The sequence below is a fragment of the Eriocheir sinensis genome, chromosome 38, assembly GCF_024679095.1.
Source record: "Eriocheir sinensis breed Jianghai 21 chromosome 38, ASM2467909v1, whole genome shotgun sequence".
Lineage (NCBI taxonomy): Eukaryota > Metazoa > Arthropoda > Malacostraca > Decapoda > Varunidae > Eriocheir > Eriocheir sinensis.
Window position 1 is genome coordinate 7114653 of NC_066546.1, and position 22192 is coordinate 7136844.

Here is a 22192-nt window from a genome sequence, read left to right on the forward strand (position 1 = left end):
GAACAAGAAATAAATGAGATAAGAAAGGAAAGGAGATGGAAAGAGAACAAGAAATAAATGAGATAAGAAAAGGGATTAATTTCTTAGTTTTACGTGGAAAAGACTAAAGATCCGCATTGCTTCTCATTTAGGATAGAAAGTTAAAAAAAAAACGTTATTAAAGAATTTCCTGTAGAACCACATCCTGTCTTTCGCAGTCATCCCTTCCTCCCTTCCTCCCATTCCCTCCCTTCTTGCCTATATTTCTTTTTCTTATCCTTCTTCCTTCCTCCTTCCTCCCTTCTTCCCTCCCTTTTGTGTATCCTCCTTCCCCCTTTCCTCCCTCTCTCCTCACGCGATTCCCCCTCCTAGACCAGACCCCGAGGAGCAGACCCAAAATACAGTAGACTTAAAAGTGGCCCAGTCCATCGCGAGTCCAAATGAGTCAACGGATAAAAAAAGTAGTGAATATACCACTCTTCCCAACGTAAAAAAGTTATCAAAGTGTTCATTTTCTGCTTTACAAATTAATAGGAGGGAAGAAAAAAAAAGTAAAAGCGTATTGTGTGAAATTAAAATGAGGAAATTGTATTAAATGAGGATACCACATGTTCGCTTTCTCCTTGGGTTTCGTAGTGTGTTGCAAGCGTACCTTATTGTTATTATTATCATGAGTAGTAGTAGTAGTAGTGGTAGTAGCAGTAGTAGTAGTAGTAGTAGTAGTAGTAGTAGAAGGAGGAGGAGGAGGAGGAGGAGGAGGATGGGTAATTTTAGCATTAGTTCTATTGTTTTTATGTTGATTGCAATATTAATAACAACAGTAACAGTAGAAATAGTAATAACAATAATAATAATAGTAGTAGTAGTAGTAGTAGTAGTAGTAGTAGTAGTAGTAGTAGTAGTAGTGGTAGTAGTAGTAGAATCTCCTTAACTCAATACTTGTAAACAATTTCCTTTCTTCCAAGATGTCACAAAGCAATAATTGGATCTCTCGCTCAACTGTTTATCATCTTTCTTAACTTTCCCTCAATGGGGTCCACAAAGAGTGTAATTATTATTGTGTTTTCTTAAGTCTTCCAGCGCGTGACAATCCCACGAAGACGCAGCAACTTAATTAAATCCTCGCCAGTTCTCTTCTGCTCGTGCTCAGCTTTCGATCGTAGGTCCAGCCACTTCATTATTACTTTTGTTGTTGTTGTTGCTTTTTGTTAGTGTGTGAAGCTGACTGGAAAAAAAATATTGCAGTGAACTTTATTTTCCTTTATTTTTACTCTGCTTACTTTTTTAATATACTTTCTTTTGCTTTACTCGTTTGTACTTGACTTTTTTTTACTTTTTACGTTTCTTAATATCTACTTTACTTTTTTTTTACTTTACTATTTAGGTATTTGACTTTTTTATTACTTTTTACGTTACTTAATATCTACTTATATCTATTTACTTTTTTACTATACTTTCTTTTTTACTTTACTGTTTAGGTATTTGACTTTTTTATTACTTTTTACGTTACTTAATATCTATATCTACTTACTTTTTTTACTACTTTTTTACTTCACTATTTAGGTACTTGACTTTTTTTTTCTTACTTTTTACGTTACTTAAATCTACTTTGTATCTACTTCCTTTTTTTACTTTTTTTTACTTTTTACGTTACTTTATCTTTTTTTTGGGTTTTAATCCGTGAAATAAAAAAAATAAGATAACGACATTTACATTTTTCGTCTTTATTATTGTGCGACATTGACAAGAGAAAATCGCAGGAGCCTCGTTCAACTCTCATTTTCCCTTTTTTTTTTTTAACTCTGAATGTTGGAAATTAATAAAGATAAAGTTGAGTGGCTTTTAACATTTTTGACGACTGTATTAGTGAGTGAAACTGACTCAAAAAAAAAAATGTAGTCAACTTTACCCTTGTCTCTACTCTACTTACTTTTAATTATACTTTTTTTACTTTTCTTTTTAGGTATTTGACTTCTTTCACTTTGTTACTTTACATTTTTACTTAATTTATATACACTTTTATTTTACTTTTTATTTGCTCTACTTAAAAAAACCTAGAGTAGCATCCCTTTTCATCTTCCTCATTATCATAATAAAAAAGATATATTAAAAAAAATCGACTTAATCATATTCCGCATAATCAACCTCTTTTTCTTTTCTTCTTGGACTCATTGGGACTCTTGGGCTGAACTGGGTCACTTAAGGTCCTCTGTATTTTGGGTCTGGTCTAGCTGGTCTGGGTCTGGGTCTCGGTCAGTAGCCCACCCCCCCACTAACATGAGGCAACCAATGACATCATATTCCGCATCCGGGTTCCCACAGAGAGTGAAAGTTAGCGTGTGTGTGTGTGTGTGTGTGTGTGTGTGTGTGTGTGTGTGTGTGTGTGTGTGTGTGTGTGTGTTTTGGTCTGCCTTCCTTTTTAACCTTCCTTCTCCCTTGTCTTCTTACCCTCCCTCCCTCTCCAATTCCTCTCTTCATTCATCCTTTCCTCCCTTTCTTCTTTTCCCTCCCTTCCTCTTGACCTATATTCCCTCCTCATCCTTTCTCCCTCTCTCCCTCCCTCCCTCCTTGCCTCCCTGTTATATTTTCCTTCTTCCTCTTCTTTTCTCCCTTCCTTCCTTCCTCCCTACTTTATTCCCTCGTCTTATCCTCTCTCTCTCTCTCTCTCTCTCTCTCTCTCTCTCTCTCTCTCTCTCTCTCTCTCTCTCTCTCTCTCTCTCTCTCTCTCTCTCTCTCTCTCTCTCTCTCTCTCTCTCTCTCTCTCTCTCTCTCTCTCTCTCTCTCTCTCTCTCTCTCTCTCTCTCTCTCTCTCTCTCTCTCTCTCTCTCTCTCCCCCCCCCTTGCCTCCTTTTTTGTATTAGCCTCCTTCCTTCCTCCCTCCTTCTCTCTCCCTTATTCTTATGCTATTCTCCCTCCACTTCTCCCTTTCTTTCTCCCTCCCTCCCTTTTTGACTTCCTTTCACATCATACTCCTTTTGCTACACCCTCCCTTCCCTTTTTTTTATTCCATTACTTTCGCTCTCACTCACTTTTTGCCTGAGTAGTGTAATTAAGCGTAATGGGGCCAGGTAGATACGCTTCGATTCCTCTAATTAGTCACCTGTCTTGGGTAATTACGCATGAATCTAACCTTCACATGTTTTTATTTTATTTTTACCTTTTTTCTTCCTCTTCTTCTCCGTCATCATCTTCCTCTTCTTGTTTCGTTTTGTTGTTGATGTTGTTGTTGTTGGTGTTGGTGTTGGTGGTGGTGGTGGTGGTGGTGATGGTGGTGGTGATGGTGGTGGTTGTGGTGGTGGTGGTGGTGGTGGTCTTCTTCTTCTTCTTCTTCTTCTTCTTCTTCTTCTTCTTCTTCTTCTTCTTCTTATTATTATTATTATTATTATTATTATTATTATTATTATTATTACCGTATTATTATTATTCTCCTCCTCCTTCTCCTCCTCCTCCTCCTCCTCCTCCCCCTCCTCCCTAACCTAACCTAACCTAACCATATTTCCTCCTCCTCCTCCTCCTCCTCCTCCTCCTCCTCCTCTCACTCCTCCTCCTCTTCTTCCTCCTATTCCCTTTCCTTCCTTTCACTGGCGGCATTATTTCTTTTTGTTCGCGTTTCGGTAAGCTCTTATGTAACCCGGACCTAGTGAGTCAGCCATTGACCGAACCGGATGCGCAGACTCACCTATTAGAGTCACAGTTCGCTGCTTGAGTGTCACGTGATGTCATAGCGAACTTTGAAGTGCCTGGGATTATGTTATTATTGTTATTTTTTTATTTTTAGATTTCGTAATTATCATTGTTAGTTTTGTTTCTTTTTATTTTTCTTGTTTTTTTCCTTCTTTTATGTGTATGTAGGTTTTTAGTTTTTGTGAGATAGATAAGTAGATAGATAGATAGACGGATAGATAGAAAGAGATAGATAGATAGAGGTTTTATATATCAATAGACAATTAACTATAGGCAAATTAATAGTCAAGCTAATGAACGAACGGTATTTGACGCCTTTTTCTGTCAATAGATGTTCGTGAGTGTCGTTAGTTCACCATTTGGCCGCAAGAGAACGTTGGTGTCGATGTTTTTTTTTTTGTTTTTTTTTCTGAATGGTCTTGATATAAACCACTCATTATCATTTTGCTTCGATTGTTATGTCGCTGATAACTATACATTACTAACACACACACACACACACACACACACACACACAACGCCCTCTCTCCCCTCTTCCCCTCTTCCCCTCTCCTCGTCCCCGCGTGTCAGTGAAAGTTCCCGGATGTGAGCGTGTCTTCGGTGCGTTGTGGGCGTGAGTGTCAGGCTTGGGGAGGGGCGAGGCTGGGAGGCTGACCCGCGCCCCTCGTGACAGCCCCCTGGAGATACGCTAGGCTGGAATGAAAGAAATAGAAGGTAAAACAAAAAAGGAGAAGTAAGAGAGAAAGGAAGATGAGAAATAAAGATGAAAAAGAAAGAAAGACTGGTTGAAAAGAAACCAAGAAAAAAAAGATACGTCGAAAGGAGTAGAATAATAATAATAAGGTAAAGAAGGAAAATGAAAAGCTAAAATATAAATAAAAGACAAAATACAAAAAAGATGGCAGAATAGAAAGATAAAAAGTATAAAGTATAAAAAAGAATATAAAAATAGAAGATGCGCCACTTAGGTGAATAAAAAAAAACAAAGATAAAAAGAAGATAAGAAAGACAAAAAAGAAAGATGGAAATGAAAGATAAAAAATAGAAAATAGAAAATAAAGGAAAGAAAAAAGGGTTACAGGATAAAGAATATGAAAGATAAGAGATAAAGATATGAAATAATAAAATAAAAGTAGAGAATACAAAAATAATATTAAAAAAAATGCAAGATACGGCGCGTGGGAGAATAAAAAAGTAGGTTAAGGTATGTATAGAAATAATATCCTTTGTCCTAGAATAATTCCTTCATTTTCTTCACTTACTTAATAACTCTGAATGAAACTAATGAAACGTGAGACATTTATTGCTATATTCTTCCATTTGGATTCGTATTTACTCTACCGTTGAAATCACTCATCTCCCTAGCATGGATTGGTACTTATAGCGGCGTTAAAATCATTTCTAGTGTGTATTCGTCTCTACAAATTACAATGTTGCTTCGGTTTACACTCTTGGTTGATAATGTCGACGGTTTACACTTTCCTGGTTGATAATGTCGACGGTTTACACTTTCCTGGTTGATGATGTCGACGGTTTACACTTTCCTGGTTGATGATGTCGACGGTTTACACTTTCCTGGTTGATAATGTCGACGGTTTACACTCTTGGTTGATGATGTCGACGGTTTACACTCTTGGTTGATACTGATGATCGCTTTTTTGGAATCGTTCTAATTACGCCTTAAAATCTCTTGTCTCCCTTGCTTGGATTGGCACTTACTGGAGCGTCAAAATCCCTCGCCTCGTCATGGTGTGTACTGCGTTGATAAGTAGGTGTATCCCCGTGGTTACGTAGCATGAAGCGATGTTGGATTTTATTGTCTCTTTTTCCTCCTTTTCTACTCAGGGTGTGGCGTATATAAGTCGTGTGTGGGGGAGGGGGGGGGGTAAAGGCGTGTCAATGTCTGGAGTGCCATAGCTGGGGCCTCCGATGTGTCCTTATTGATCGCGAGTGCAAGAGTAGTTCGGTCAAGGCTGGGCGGCGGGAATTCTGAAGGAGAAGACCAAGATTTCCCTTTCACTACCTCCACCACCACCACCAGAAAGAAGCGAGGGTGAATGGACGGAGTAGTAGTAGTAGTAGTAGTAGTAGTAATAGTAGTAGTAGTGGTAGTAGTAGTAGTAGTAGTGGTAGTAGTAGTAGTGGTAGAGGTTGTTGTTATTGTTGTTGTTGTTGTTGTTGTTATAAGTTCTTTGGGATCTCTTGTAAGGGGTTAGTGACCTTTTGGGATCTTGGAAGTTTTGTTGTTATTGTTGTTGTCGATGTGTGTGTGTGTGTGTGTGTGTGTGTGTGTGTGTGTGTGTGTGTGTGTGTGTGTGTGACCTACTGATATTTGGGTATTACCAGAATCGCAAAGAAAGATCGCTAAGGGATTATCTGCGTGATGATATACGTTTTTTTTATTCTTATTTTTCCTCTCTTTTTCTCTCTAATTATGTTGCCGATAATCTGTCTTTATTTTATTTTTTCCTCCCTTTTTTCTCTTCTCTCCTTCCCTCCCTCTCACTTTATCTCCTCCTCACTTGTCTCTTTTATTCCTTCGATATTATCTCCCTTCCTTCTCATCTACTTTCTTCCCTCTTTCTCTCCTGTTTTTTCTTCTTCTCTCCTTTTTCTCATTTTTTTCATCTCTCTCCCTCTCTCCTGATAACCTCTCTTTCCATCTCTTTTTTCTTTCCTCCCTCTTCACTGTGCCCTTTTTTTCTCTTCTTTCTTATATAGTTCTTTATCTCCATCCTTTTCTGATACCCTTTCCTTCCCTCTATTTTTCCTTTTGATCTCTTTTTCTCTTGTCCTGTCTTCATAATTCCTTACTCATTTCTTTTTTTCCCTTCACTCTTTCTTCCCCTCTGTTTCTTCTTTCCTTCTTTCTTCCTGTTTCTTTTTCTCTTTTCTTCCCTTTCTCTGTCATCCTCCCTCCTTCTCTTCTGATACCCTTTCTTTCCCTTTATTCCTACTTTCCTTTCCTTCACTGTGTCCCTTTTCCTCTTTTTTTCCTTTCATTATAATTCTTTATCAATTTTCTCCTCTCCCTTTCTTCCCCTCTATTCCATCTTTCTTTCCCTTCTTCACTCTTTCTATCCGTTTTATCTCTTCCTTTCTTCATAATTCTATATATTATTTCTTCCTACTCTCCCGTTATCCTTTCTTCCCCTCTTCCTTCTTTCCTCCTTCCTTCTTCCTTCCTTTACTCTCTCTCAGCAAGGTCACGATAGCTATGCAGGTCTCGTCTCCATAGTGTTTGTGTTTGTGTTTCCCAGGACGTCTAGGTCAAGGACGAGTGACTCAACCACAGCCGCTAGCACGCGACACTTAATTGCTGCTAATTCTCTGTGACATAACTCCGCCTTTGTTGTCTTCAGTATGGGACACGTGGGCCATTATGGATGCAACACAGGGGATGACGAGAGGTAGTAAAAACGGTGTATAAGCCTGCTATTGTTGTTGGTGATTAGTAAGAGTTTAGTTTTACGTTGGATACATTATTAAGGTCCACATTCTCAGACGTTTTCGCTCTCACAATAAATATTTCTCAAAGGCCAAAAAGAAGAGTAGTCACGTTCTCAAAGGTCACAAAGGAAAGTAGTAGGGTTCTCATGAGTGTTTTTGGCATTCCTGGTACAAAGGTCCTGCCAAACTATTACTAGGGTCTTAAAACTACCCATGGAAATACCCGCCAAACCTCTACAGTCTACAAAAACCTTATCAAGTGTGGGTGTGTGAGTTCTAAACTGTTCGAGAATAGGGGCTTCATTTTTAGTGACTGACCCCCCAAAAAATGTATATGCCAATAGGCGTATATTTATGTTATATCTCTGATTTATTATTAGTTTTATTGTTACTTACTTAAATTGTTTTGTTGATGTATTTTTACTTCATTTTGCATTTCATAATACAAATATGAACTCACTCATTTCTCAGTACGGCAAATTTCCCTCCTTCAAATTATCGCAGGCGGCCACACAGTATTAAACAAAAAAAAACTTAATGTGCAGTCTATTAATACACTCAAGTCACTGCAACGGTACCTAGCTAGTGACTCAAGCTGCTGCGATGCTGGGAAAAGCCGTATTCAAACTGTACACGTAAGAATAAGCTCATGGTCTAGTTGTTTAATGTGTAGCGTATCCGTCAACTCCGAATGCTACGCAGAAACATACTGACCCCGTCACTGCGATGCTAAGAGGGGTGATCTGCGCGTTGAATAAGAATACCAATAAGAGAAGAAAAAGGATGGTGGAGTGGAGGGATGGAGAGGGGTGGAGTGGAAAGTGTGGTGTGCTAAACAGTGCCATGGATTAATAGCTCTACCTCACCGCCTCTTTATCCTTCTCTTTGTCTTCCTCCTCCTCCTCCTCCTTCTCCTCCTCTCCCTTTTCCTTTTTGTGGGTGTAATTGTAGTGGCTGGGTAGGGTAGGTGTTACTGTTCTTGGTAGCTATTACGGCTTTATCCTTTTATTTATCCTCCTCCTCCTTCTCTTCCTTCTCCTTCTTGTGGGTGTGATTGTATTGTCTGTGTTGGTGTTCGTGTTCGTGGCGGTCATGGGTGTTCTGCTTTTATAACTCTTCTTACTCCTCCTGGCTGTATAGGTTGTGGTTGTTTTGCTGTTACTGGTAGTGCTGGCCGTGGTTTGTGTAGTGACTTTGTGGAGGTGCAGAGGAGGAATAGTGAAGAAGGCGATGTAGAAGAAGTAGATATGTAATAAAGGCTCGAAGGAAGTGCTTGGAGGAGGCGGGGCAATGTCTGTGACCTCGGAGCCTAAGAACAGAGCTCGATTAGGCCCTTCTCTTGAGGGATTCCCAGCTCTGAACGCGACCTGGCGCCTCCACCAATCACAAGTCCGCCTTCTTCACCCCCTTCCCTCCTTACCATGAGTTAGCCAGTTCCGGAAAGGCCCAGAGGCGAGAGGAGAGGAAAAGAGAGGCAGTGAGAGGGAGAAGGCGCCATCGTGAGCTTGAGTGAGAGGAGAGAAGGGGAAGAGAGAGGTGGCTGTGCGCTGGTGTTCCTATGCTTATGTTTTCTGTTACTGTGGCAGAGAAAAGGAGAATGCGCTCGCAGTATAGATATTCGCTGCTCTGTCTCACGATCTTTGCCTCTCTGTCTTTCTATCTGTGTATGTTTGTTTTTATCTTTTTCTTTATGCTTATGTTCTTTGTTATTGTGGCATAGATTATAAGGAGTATGAGCTCTTTAGATATTCGCTGCTGTCTCATGTTTTTTGCCTCTCTGTCTTTCTATCTGCGTATGTTTGTCTGTATCTCTTTTTCTTTATGCTTATGTTCTTTGTTATTGTGGCATAGATTATAAGGAGTATGAGCTCTTCAGATATTCGCTGCTGTCTCATGGTTTTTGCTCCCCTGTCTTTTTCTCTATGTATGTCTGTATCTCCTCTCTTCGCTATGCTCATGTTCTTTGTTGCTGTGGCATAGACCAAGAGGAGTTTGAGGTCTATCGATATTTGCTGTTCTGTCTTATGGTTTTTGCCTCTATCTCTGTGTGTCTGTGTCTCTTTCTCTTCGCTTTGCCCATGTTCTTTGTCCTTGTGACATAGAAGTAATAGAACAAGAGAAGTATGAGGTCTATAGATATTCGTCTCTCTCTCTCTCTCTCTCTCTCTCTCTCTCTCTCTCTCTCTCTCTCTCTCTCTCTCTCTCTCTCTCTCTCTCTCTCTCTCTCTCTCTCTCTCTCTCTCTCTCTCTCTCTCTCTCTCTCTCTCTCTCTCTCTCTCTCTCTCTCTCTGTGTGTGTGTGTGTGTGTGTGTGTGTGTGTGTGTGTATGTCTGTATCTCTTTTTTTTCTTCGCTGTTCACATGTTCTTTGTTGGTGTGACATAGAATAAGAGGAGTATGAGCTCTGTTTTATGGTCTGTCTTTGCCTCTCTGTCTCTGTATGTCTATGTTTGTATCTCTTTCTCTCTCCGCTATGCATCTCTCTCATGCTCGTGGGCGTCGCGTGGGCGGCACAAAGTTTCTAAGTCGTGGGCACAAACGACTAAGAAAGTTGCAAAGGATCGTTTTTTTGTGCTCCTTTACATAGCTTTTCCTTTCCTTTGTCTTTTCCCTTTTGTTCATAAGAAATTTGATGTGTAGATTTTTTTCCCCTGTTCATTGTGTTTATCTTTTGTTGTTATGGAAAGTAGTGGTAGTAGAGCATAGAAGTTGCAGTAGTAGTAGAAGTAGTAGTAGTAGTAGTAGTAGTAGTAGTAGTAGTAGTAGTAATTGTAGATGGAAGAGGAGGAGGAGGAGGAGGAGGAGGAAAAGGTGTTAAGATAAGGAGAAGGACGAGGAAGAGAAGGAGAAGAAAGAGTAATGATTGAGAGAAAAATATAACAGTAGTAGTAGTAGTAGTAGTAGTAGTGGTAGTAGTAGTGGTGGTGGTCGTGGTGGTGGTGATAGGTCATCGTTTGGCGGTTAAGGCAAATATGTCACATCTACATCCTCCATTCAAACGCCAACACACACACACACACACACACACACACACACACACACACACACACGGACCCCCTCCCCCCCCCACACACACATACACACGGACCCCCACACACACACACACACGAACCCAACAAAACAAAAACTCCAAACAACATAAAAAGAAAGAACGACCCTAAATCAATCTTTCCGAACCCGACATGGAAATTACGCCGCTCCCAATCACCCCAAGACCCGATAACACTTCTAGGGCGCAGGAAAGACCACGCTGCCACTCTCCCGGATGCTGAAAACGACCTCTTTGGACACTTGCATTACAGGAGGAGGCGCCGAAGAAGAATGGAGGAGGTGGAGGACCGCGCGGCAGGCTATATAAGGGGGGTCGGGTGTGAGGAACCAACCAGTGTGAAGCTGACTTGCCGTTCATGCACATCTAAAGCCCTCGTCTCTCGCTCTCTCTGTCTGGAGTTTCTTGCACTGAAGTTGGATTGGTAAGTAGAACGTTTAATTGGGTTGTTAATAGATAGATCCGTAATAGATAATAGTTCATGGAAGTTTTTGGATAGATTTGAATAGTTTTGAGTCTTACTTTTTTGTGATTGGTTAGTTAATTTGATTTTGTTGATTTTTTTTTAGCGTAATGTGTTTGTAATAGATTTTAATAGATGGAGAACTAATGTATGTTGTTTTAGGTTAGATAAGAATTGTGTATCGTGGTGTAGTTATAAGATTTGAGTGTGTGTGTGTGTGTGTGTGTGTGTGTGTGTGTGTGTGTGTGTGTGTGTGTGTGTGTGTGTGTGCTTTATCACCGTTTCCATCATCATTGCCGGTTTCGTTGATGTTCCGGGGTTATGTTTGTGTCATAAATCGACTTTCACATTTTTATTGTTATTGTGACGAAGAAAACAACAATAGCGACGCAAAACCTTTTCTCTGAGCAACGAGGAAACGAAAGGGAAAGTTTGCGAGCCACGTAATATATCAAGAGAGAGAGAGAGAGAGAGAGAGAGAGAGAGAGAGAAGGGGGGAGGGGACACTCACCTTTCTCTTTCTCCACGTGTTTTGGTTGCAACTCAAATTAACTTAAATTGAATCTAATTTTCTCCACAAGGGAAAGGTGCGTTAGGGAAGACACACACACACACACACACACACACACACACACACACACACACACACACACACATACACACACACACACAATGACAAGTGAAGGTGCTAGCCATATATGTCAACAAACGCCAAGTGTGTGTGTGTGTGTGTGTGTGTGTGTGTGTGTGTGTGTGTGTGTGTTGACTCGCGTGTTTGTTCGCGTGTTTAGCAAAGCCTGTCACACGTTAGCGCCGAGAGAGAGAGAGAGAGAGAGAGAGAGAGAGAGAGAGAGAGAGAGAGAGAGAGAGAGAGAGAGAGAGAGAGAGAGAGAGAGAGAGAAGTGAGAGAGAGAGAAAGAGAACGAGAAGGAGAAGAAAACAACCAACCTCCCACAACCCACAAATTGCCCACCATCAACAATAAAAACAACAAACAAACAGAAACAAACACATTTCACAAACGACTAATCCAAAACAATAAAGGGAACCCCCAATAAACCTTTAATTAAACTTGCTAACGTAATACCACGGACGTAGGAGGCGGGAACGGGAGGAAGAGGGAAGGGGGGCGGAAGAGAGAAAGGTGAGAGGGGAGGGGGCAGGAGTGAGGGGGGGCAAATGGGTTCAGTTTTAGCTGGTACGTAAGAAGGTTAGGAGGTCAAAGGGCATTAAGTAAGGGGTTAGGATGCCACGTAATGCCTAGGAAAGCCACACGAGGGGTCAGGGAATAAGTGCCTTGCCCCTGCCCTGGGTAATGACCCTACCTATTTGTTTACAGTAAAATGAAAACGCTCAAGGGAAAATAAAGAAAAACAAAAGAACCTACTGGCACTGATCCTGTAAAAGAAAGTAGAGAAAAATAGCCAAAAGAGAGATCAATTTCGGATGCTGGGAACACAGATGGATGGAGTAGTAATAGGCAGACAGACAGATAGATATACAAGTAGATAGAGTAATAGGAAGATAGATAGATAGATAGACTAGTAATCAAGCAGTCAATGGGGACATACGTCGGGGGATGCGTCGCTTCGCCCACCCCACGACGCCAAGTCCAGAGGTCCCTCCGGACGAAGCTTCATGCAGGCCCCCTTCCCATCCTGAGGTCCTCCTGGCAGGATCTATCGACTTGCTCAATCCATGAACTCCCTGGGCGTCCCCTTGGCCTCCTCCACTCAGGATTGTCTCTCACAGAGACAACCCGATGAGCAGGATCAGCTTCTGGGTAACGTGCCACGTGCCCGTATAACCAGAGTTGGCGTTGACGGACTATGCAGGTAATATATTTCGAATCAGTCTCACGGAGTAGTCGCCGATTTGACGCAAGTCATTCCAACGATATCCCATGATTCTGCGTTGACATTTATTACCAAAGGCATCAATCCTCCTCTCTAAGTTTCCATTTAGTGTCCATGTCTCACAGCCACAGAGTAAGACAGGGAGCACAAGGGACTTGAAGATCCGGATCTTTGTCCTTCTGCGCAGGTATCGACAACGCCATATACTCGTGCTGAGTGAGTCCATAACACCAGTAAATAGACAGATATACATACTAGTAGGCGGAGCAACAGGCAGATATAGATAAATATATTAGTAAACTGATAGATATAGGAGTAGAGGAACAGACAGACAAACAGATAGATATCAAAAAGATAGAAAGATAGACGGACAAAGTGATTCATGGACGGACGAACCCAGTACGGTAGCGCTGAGAACATTTTACTTTCACTCTCCGCGGCATTGTTTGGACTTCAACTTTCACAGAAGCAGAGCAGCGGCGCCACATCCAGGAGCAGCAGGAGGAGGAGCGTCTAATGTATGGATGTATTCATGTCACGTAGACGCCTATTTATACAAGTCTTTGTCTATACTAATGCATGGGATGACGAAGAAAGGTGAGAGAAAGGGAAAGGAGAGCAACCACGTGTCTTAGCTAGAGCCGTATTCGTAATCATTTCGGCGCCCAAGCACACATTTGACAAGGCTTTCGTGGGAGTTTTGGGCATTTCCAGGCTTAGTTTTATGACCCCTTTGTTAATTTGACCTTTCTTCTGTGCCATGAATGTGAAAAAGCAATCATTAGAGCCCGATTTGGATTATTTTTGGGAGCAGCGAGTAGCGGGCTTTTTTTTATTATTTTGGGAGCAGCAAGTAGCGGGCTTTTTTTTATATTATTGTTTCCTTTTTTTTTGTGCCCTTTAGCTGTCTCCTTTGTTGTAAAAAAAATAGATTGATCTCCTTTTTGGGCTTTGGAAATAGTTGATGTGAGAGATGGAAGCGTCTGACAGTTCCGACCTTAAACATTTCGTAGCCCAAACACATACATTTGACAAGGCTTTCGTGGGAGTTTTGGGCATTTTCAGGCTTAGTTTATGACCCCCTTGTTAGTTTGACCCTTCTTCTGTGCCATGAATGTGAAAAAACAATCATTAGACTCCGATTGATCTCCTTTTTGGCCTTTAGAAATGGTTGATGTGAGAGATGGAAGCGTCTGACTGTTCCGATCATAAAAATTTCGTAGCCCAAACACAAACATTTGACAAGGCTTTCGTGGGCCTTATGGGCATTTCCAGAAGTAGTTTTATGACCCTTGTGGTAGTTTAATCATTCTTTTGTGCTATAAACCTACAAAAACACGTATTAGAACCCGATTAATCTCCTTTTCGGCTTTTGGAAGTAGTTTAAGAAAGGGGTGGAAGCGCCTGACGGGCCAAATTTGTGGCTTTACCGTGTAGCAGCGACGGGCCAAATTTGTGCCATGATATAAACCCCCAAAAATAGATGGTACACAATCTGATCACAAATGCTTTGATATATATTATGAAATGGTTTGTGGGAGGGGTGATTTTTTCTCATTTTTCTCGCTTGGAAGGACCATTAAGATGATCCCCGCTGCTGCCGGGTTAAATCCTCTGGCGGTGTGTTAGCGAAAGTTCGGCCGTAACGGTAAATATGAAAGTTACCGCTGCGTGTCGTGTTACCGGTGAAGAAAACGTGTTCCTTGCAAGCTCTGGGTTGTTGCGTTTGTTGATGCGTGTTACGTGGCTTGAAGGACGGGATGGCATGACTTAACAGGCTTGACGGAGGAATCCCAGAGATGAGTTACAAGATAAAGATGTTTGTTGCATCATCAGAGAAGATCACAGTCAACATCCTTAATGAGTTCATGAGCTGCATTTAACACTTATTTCCCATCCTTTTAGTCTCCTTTTTTTCCTCAATATTTTTCCTCCTCGCTTACTCTCCCATTTTCAATCGTTTTATCCTTCCTCCTTTTTCTCCATATATTTCCTCTTCTTATGTTCTCCCAAAATCTTGTCATGAGGTAAATATGTTTGTTGCAGCATCATATGAGGTCAGAAGCAGCATCCCTAAGTCCTGTAGCGAGATAAATATGTTTGGGAGTTTTGAGCATTGGCAGAGATCAAATTCAGCATCCTCAAGTATTTTCACTAGATAAAATTGCTTGTTAGATTTTAGACGATCAGAAGAGGTTAGAGTCAGCATGTTTAAGTCCTGTAAAAAGAAAAATATGTTTGTGGGAGCTTAGAGCATCAGATGAGGTCAAATTCACCATCTTTATGTCTTGTTTCGAGATAAATATGTTAGTGAGAGTTTAGGTCATCAGAATGAGGTCATCAGATGAGGTCAGAAGCAGCATCCCTAAGTCCCACAACGAGATAAATATGTTTGTGGGAGCTTAGAGCATCAAGTGAGGTCAAATTCACCATCTTTACGTCATGTTTCGAGATAAATATGCTATAGTCTGTTCACTTAAGTCTGACCCAAGCTGACAACATAAACCTAAGCGTGTTCGTAAGCACAGTGCAGATTAGGAGAAAGTGTTGCGTGAGATAAACACAAACAGAGGTTACAGAAAACTTGGAAGCATAGCAGTAGCCAATCAGCACTCAGCTTGCAAACACGCTTAGGTTTATGTTGTCAGCTTGGGTCAGACTTAAGTGAACAGACTATGGTGAGAGTTTAGGTCATCAGAAGAGGTCAAAGGCAACATCTTTAAGTCGGGTTCCAGCATCCTCAGGTCATATAGTGAGATGAATATATTTAGCGTACAAACAGGCAACATTCAGCATCTTAAACTCATGCCAGTGGGTGAATCTATATTTGTTGGAGCATTCACTTGATCACAGTCTCGGTGATATATTTTTAAACATTTCAGCGCCCTAGCCACATATAAACGGGGTAATTTCCTTGGGTAGTTTTATGACTATTGTGGTAGTTTGATCCTTTTTCTGTACCAAGAACTTAAAAACACTCATTAGAATCCGATTGGTCTCCTTTAAAAGAATCTAAAAACACTCATTAGAATCCGATTGATCTCCTTTAAAAGAACCTAAAAACACTCATTAGAATCCGATTGATCTCCTTTAAAAGAATCTAAAAACACTCATTAGAATCCGATTGATCTCCTTTAAAAGAATCTAAAAACACTCATTAGAATCCGATTGGTCTCCTTTAAAATTACCTAAAAACACTCATTAGAATCCGGTTGATCTCCTTTAAAAGAACCTAAAAACACTTATTAGAATCCGATTGGTCTCCTTTAAAATTACCTAAAAACACTCATTAGAATCCGATTGATCTCCTTTAAAAGAACCTAAAAACACTCATTAGAATCCGATTGATCTCCTTTAAAAGAATCTAAAAACACTCATTAGAATCCGATTGGTCTCCTTTAAAAGAACCTAAAAACACTCATTAGAATCCGATTGATCTCCTTTAAAAGAATCTAAAAACACTCATTAGAATCCGATTGATCTCCTTTAAAAGAATCTAAAAACACTCATTAGAATCCGATTGGTCTCCTTTAAAAGAACCTAAAAACACGCATTAGAATCCGATTGATCTCCTTTAAAAGAATCTAAAAACACGCATTAGAACCCTATTGATCTCCTTTTTTTTCGGCCCTTTGGAAATTTTTTATGTTAGGACCGAAAGCGTCTGACAATACTGACCTCAGCATCTCTTTAAAAGTCTTGTCACGAGATTAAAAAAGGAAAGAAAATTGTTGGAACACGGAAATGATCTATGACTTTGCATCTTTAAGTTCAGTGAAGCGATAAACGTATTTGTTGAGGCATAAACAAATAGAAACTCAGCATCCTTGTCACGTCACGAGATTGGTATATTCGATGAAGCATAAAAGAAACACCTTTGCATTACCAGCATTATCACAGCATATAAAAGGCCATCCCAAATAAATATAAAAAAAGGTCAGAAAGGTGCGTTTGAGGAAGCGACCCACCTTAGCATTAACAGCATCATCACGGCATATAAAAGGCCATCCCAAATAAATAAAAAAAGGTCAGAAAGGTGCGTTTGAGGAGGCGAACTTGAGTGTCATAGCTCTCGAGAGCACAACAAACATTATATTCATCTGGTAATCAAATCTGATGAGTCTTAAGCCAAACGGGAAAAAAGACACACTTGAACAATAATAAGAAAATAATAAGAAAATAAATATATGCGTATAAGACTAATTATAGCACTTTCTTGACCTGAATATTGCGTCTTGTAACCTTATGGGAGTTTGTTTTGATATCTAAAGGTGATCCTCTTACCCTGAAGCCTTGGATAATGTACTCTATGGCTACTCTGGGTCATTAAGCGTGTATGGAAGGGTCTAAGGGCGACGTTCTTATGATACTAATACGTGTAATGGACCTTATGTATCCAGGGTCATCTGTAGCTTTGAGAAATCGCGTAAGGGTCATATTCGTATGTAATTGGTCTAAATGATGGGCTTGACGACATGGGTTACTGGGCTACGTGTGTGTGTGTGTGTGTGTGTGTGTGTGTGTGTGTAAGGGTCACTTTCGCGTGGTATTGGCCTGAAAAATGAACCTTGCGCTGCCTTCTGTGTCATGGGGAAAGTGAAAGGGTTAAGGACCTCAGCTGTGACCTCCTCCTCTTCCTCCTCCTCCTCCTCCTCCTCCTCCTCCTCCTCGTGTTCTTTGTTTACTTTGCTGGGAGTGTCTTTGTTTTGTTTTCCCTTTTTATAAGTTACTGGCATATTGTTTTTTTTTCTTTGGTTGGTAGTTTGTAAGACGAGTTTTTTTCTTTTACTATTATTGATGTTCCTTTTGTAGATTGGGAAGGATTTTTTACTTTTCTATCTCCCTCGGTTTATTTATTTTTCCCACAATGTTATACTCGATTCTGTTTATTTATTTCCATCTCCTCTTTTACCAGGAAATACTAAACCACACATTATCTCTTTCGTAATACTTCTTATGAGACGGATGTGGTTATCTAAGTTGCCCCCAAATCCGTATTATCTCTTTATCTCCCTCCTTCCTTCTCTTCTTCTACTCTGTCTTTCCCTCTCTTCCTTCTTTCCTCACTTTTCTCTCCTCCTTTCTTTCCTCTCGTTCTTCATCCCCTCCTCTGGTACTCGGTCTTTCCCTCTCTTCCTTCTTTCCTCCCTCTTCACTCTGTCACATCCTTCTCTCCTCCTTTCTTTCCTCTCATTCTTCATCCCCTCCTTTGGTACCCTGTCCTTCCCTCTCTTCCTTTTCTGCGCCCTCTTCACTCTGTCACATCCTTCTCTCCTCATTTTTCCTCTCGTTATTTATCTTCCTTCCCTTCTCTTCTGATACCCTTTCTTTCTCTCCCTTCCTTCTTTCCGCCCTTTTCATTCTGTCACTTTTTTCTCTCCTCATTATTCCCCTCTTCTTTATCTTCCTTCCCTTCTTCTCTGATACCCTTTCTTTTCCTCCCTTCCCTCTTTCCTCCCTTTTCATTCTGTCACTTTTTTCTCTCCTCATTATTCCCCTCTTCTTTATCTTCCTTCCCTTCTCTTCTGATACCCTTTCTTTCTCTCCCTTCCTTCTTTCCGCCCTTTTCATTCTGTCACTTTTTTCTCTCCTCATTATTCCCCTCGTTCTTTATTTTCCTTCCCTTCTTCTCTGATACCCTTTCTTTCTCTCCCTTCCTACTTTCCTCCCTCTTCATTCTGTCACTTTTTTTCTTCTCCATTCTTTTTTTCCTCTCATTTTCTTATCTCTCCCTTCTTCTGATACTCTTTCTTTCCCGCTATTTCTTCTTTTCTTCATTTTTCAGTCACTTTTTTTCTTCTCCATTCTTTCCTCTCATTTTCTTATGTCTCCCTTCTTCTCTTCGGGTTCCCTTTCTTTCCCTCTTTTCTTCCTTTCTTCATTTTTCACTTTTTCTCCCCTATTTTTTCGTCTTTCTCTTTTCCAGAACTATTTCCTGTTCAAACGTTTCTTTATATACTCTTGTGGGTTTTTCTTTAACACTTATCCTTTCTCTTAAGTTATTTCCTAAAGCAGTAACTCATTTCCTGTGTAAACTTAACTTTCTATACTCGTTTCCAGTTATCCCTTCAGTAAAGTTATTTCCACACCACTAACTAACCTATTTCCTGTCCAAACTTTCATTTATATACTCGTGTCGGTTTCTCCTTACAGTTATCCCTTCACTTTTCCCTCTCCATAACCGCCTCCCACACACATACACACACACACACCCTTCTCTCTCCCTCTCTCCTCCTTACGCCTGCCCCCCACACCGCGCGCGTGCCCAAGAAGGGGTGAAACTGAGCCAGCTGTGAAAGTGAGTGCCGGTTGGTGCCAGCTGTAGGTCGAGCCGAGTGCCAAGGTTTAGGAAATTACTGGCACCAAGAACTATGCGTAGGAGGAACGATACTGTCTCCATTTTTTTTTGTGTGTGTGTGTGTGGTGTTGTTTTCCTTTCTATCTATCTATCTATCTATCTATCTGCTGCTCTAAAAAGATATGTAGGAGGAACTATACTTTTTTTGTGTGTGTGGTTTTGTTTTGTTGTTCGTCATCCTCCTCCTCCACCTTTTTGTCCGTGTGGGAAGTTCATGGCAGGAAAAGGATTTGTGGTTAGGTTGGGTTCATTATTGTTATTTATATCGAGGCGGATTTTATTGTTGATTTTCTTTTATTTAGTTTCCTTATTCTTTGTTTTGTTGTTCGTCATCCTCCTCCTCCACCTTTTTGTCCGTGTTGGAAGTTCATGTCAGGAAAAGGATTTGTGGTTAGGTTGGGTTCATTATTGTTGTTATTGATATCGAGGTGCATTTTATTGTTGATTTTCTTTTATTTAGTTTCCTTATTCTCTTCCTTCTCCGTCTTCTCCTCGTTATCATTATCGTTATCATTAGCGTCCTTTTTCCTCTTCCCTTTGTTTCTTTAGTCTTTTTTCTTGTTATTATCCTCCTTATTTTCATTTCCTTCTCTTGTTCTCGGTCTTGTTCTTGGTTTTCGTCCTTTCTTCGTTCTCCTACTCTCTTCTTCTCCTCCTCCTCCTTCTCCTCCTGCCGTCACCACCACTTACATCACCGCCGCCTCCACCGTGTCGAGTGAAAGTCGCATGACGAACTCAACTCATCCACTCGCAGCCTCCCTCCGTCCCTCCCTCTCTCTCCCTCCATCCCTTCGTCCCTCCACGTGTCTTCTATACTAAACCTTTTTTCTATTGTTTCTGCAGCACTGACCTTCCTTCCTTCCTTGCCCCGGGGTACTTAAAGGTCTTGTGTTGCCTGCTGTGTTCTTGTGTCTTTGGTTAAGTTCTGTTCGTGTTAGTCTTTTCGTTTTCTTCGCTTCGTCTCTATATCGTATGCGTATGTTGATGTCCCTTCTTCCTCCTTTGTCCCGGGGTACTTAAAGGTCTTGTGTTGCTTGCTGTGTTCCTGTGTCTTTGGTTTACGTTCTGTCCGTGTTATTCTTTTCGTTTTCTTCGGTTCATCTCTCCATCGTATGTGTCTGTTGATGTCCTTCCTTCCTGCCTTGCCCCTGGGTACTTAAAGGTCTCGTGTTGCTTGCTGTGTTCTTGTGTCTTTGGTTTACGTTCTGTTCGTGTTATTCTTCTTGTTTTCTTTGCTATATCTCTATCTTATGTGTCTGTTGATGTCCTCGCGTCCTGCCTTGCCCTGGGGTATCTATGGAGTATGTGTCCCTGTGTATGTGTGTGCCTTTATTTTCCTCCTGTCCGTCTTAAGGGGTCATTACACTGGGCAAATCTTTCGTGGATCTCCGCTGGCGTGGTTCTCATATTTCCGTGGTTTTCTGACGTGTCCATGATCTTCCAAAGCTACGGTAGAGTTCCTTGAATGACGGCGGTATTACTCACTATCATGATCATCAGCAATAACAAGAAACAAATGAGAACCACTCCAACCGAAATCGTGGTTTGACTGAAGCTCCACGGAAAATTTGCCCAGTGTAATAACCCCTTTACTCCTCTCGTTTTCCTATATATTTGTTTGTATCGCTTTTATTTTCTGTTACCGTTCTTCCTTACCATCCTTGTCCCTGGGTACTTCAAGGGCTTGGGTTCCCGTCGTTACCTCCAGATCGTTGTATGACTTATTTTTCTTGTTTTTTTCCTAATCTTTTATGTACCTTTGTGTCTCTGTATATCGTCTTCTTATGTTCTTATTGTCCCTTCTGTCTGGGTTGCTTACGGTTAGTGTTAATTTTTTTTATTCATTGATGTTTTTTTTCCTTCTTACATTTTTTCTCCTTATTTTAATCTTCTATCAACTTTTTTTTTATCTCTTATGTTCTTACCTTGCCTTGCGTTCGGGGCGTTTATGATTTTTTTTTTTTTTTTTTTTTTTTTTTTACTGTTCGTCGTCGTACTAACTTTCACTATTGGTGCCTGGCGTGTGGGCGTGAAGGAGGTGGTGGTTGCGGGGCCTGGCCGGTGAAAGGCTGCAATGGCTGGCAGGCCGGCTGGTCCACCCACGCGAACACCCACCAGCGCCGCCCTCCTGCATGACTCTCACTTGGGACTCGTTGGGTTGATCCAGGTCGTGTTTTCTCGTACGTCAGATCAACCCTCAGACCTAGATTTCGAGCGCGGTCATAACATTTTCTTCTGGGTCATTTGAATAGGTAAATCTTGCATGATTATCTAGAAGAACTTGGCTTTGAATGCGTGGGTAAACTTCTTCTGGTTTTTGCATAGCTTGATCTTGCTAGAACTTGACTTGAACGTGTGGGTGAGACTTCTGGCTCTTGATTAGTCAAATCTTCCATGAATAGCTAGAACTTGACTTGGAATGCGAAGAATAAGACAAATAGCAAAAAGAACGTCACTGCCTCTGTCATTACGTCTCCTGTTGGTTACCGTTCTAAGAGCCTTCATCGTTCTTCCAACAGCACCATGAGGCGCCTCCTTCTGGCGGCGGTGCTGGTAGCGGCGTGTCGGGGCGAGGCGCAGAAGAGGAACGAGTGGTCTTGGGGGTCAGACAGCGAGGAACCCAAGGCGGAGGATGCGAAGAAGATCTCAGGGAGGTCAGCCGCTATTCACGGCCCGCCTGGAGGCATTACTTCCTTCGCCCCAGCCCCAGGACAGCAGCTAGCCCCAGGACACCAATTTGCCCCAGCCCCTGGATCACATCAAATCCCAGGACTCCATCTCAGCCCCGCTTCAGGACACCCTCACAGCCCCGCTCCAGCTCTAGGAGTCCGCCACACACCCGCCCCAGCCCTGGCAGCCCACCCGGGACCTGCCTCCCTCGCGCCAGTGGTCACGGGACACCACCAGCGCGGCGAGGACCGGAGCATCGCGGTGGCTGGGCACGGAGACGGCCAATCGGAGGGACGCTTCCTGGGCATCAAGGACAAGCTGTGTGAAGTGGGCCTGGCCTTTGACGTGAGTACAGGCGCGTGTGTGTGTGTGTGTGTGTGTTAGATTGTTGAAGGGATTATCATTAGATTGTGTGTGAGATTGTATAGAGGAGTATCAATTAAGACATCTCTCCATCCGAAATTAATCTCTCTTTTGGCCATTCATTTCTACTTTCTTTATAGGAGCAGTGATTAGCGGACTTTTTTATTTGTTTTTCCCTTGAGCTGCTTCCTTTACTGCAAAAAAAAAATTATTGTGGACAAATTTTAAAGAGTAAGAGGAGCAAACAGACAGAGGTTAATAGAGTGACACAAAGAGATAACCACTATAAACAACACCTAAAGACACCGCGTTCCCGCCCCC

At 41.5% G+C, this 22192-nt stretch overlaps 1 protein-coding gene across 2 annotated transcripts in view; it reads left to right on the forward strand.

The window, feature by feature from the left end:
• LOC127008615 (uncharacterized) overlaps positions 1-22192 on the forward strand; it is a 45276-nt gene that overhangs the window by 17164 nt on the left and 5920 nt on the right. The window contains exons 2-3 of one of the 2 annotated variants that reach the window (XM_050880833.1): positions 10415-10585; positions 21358-21853. In XM_050880833.1, coding sequence (XP_050736790.1) covers positions 10415-10585; positions 21358-21853 — 667 coding nt within the window. Of the gene's footprint in view, positions 1-10414; positions 10586-20828; positions 21854-22192 lie in introns of those variants that run through there. The other variant, XM_050880834.1, reaches the window with a different exon arrangement.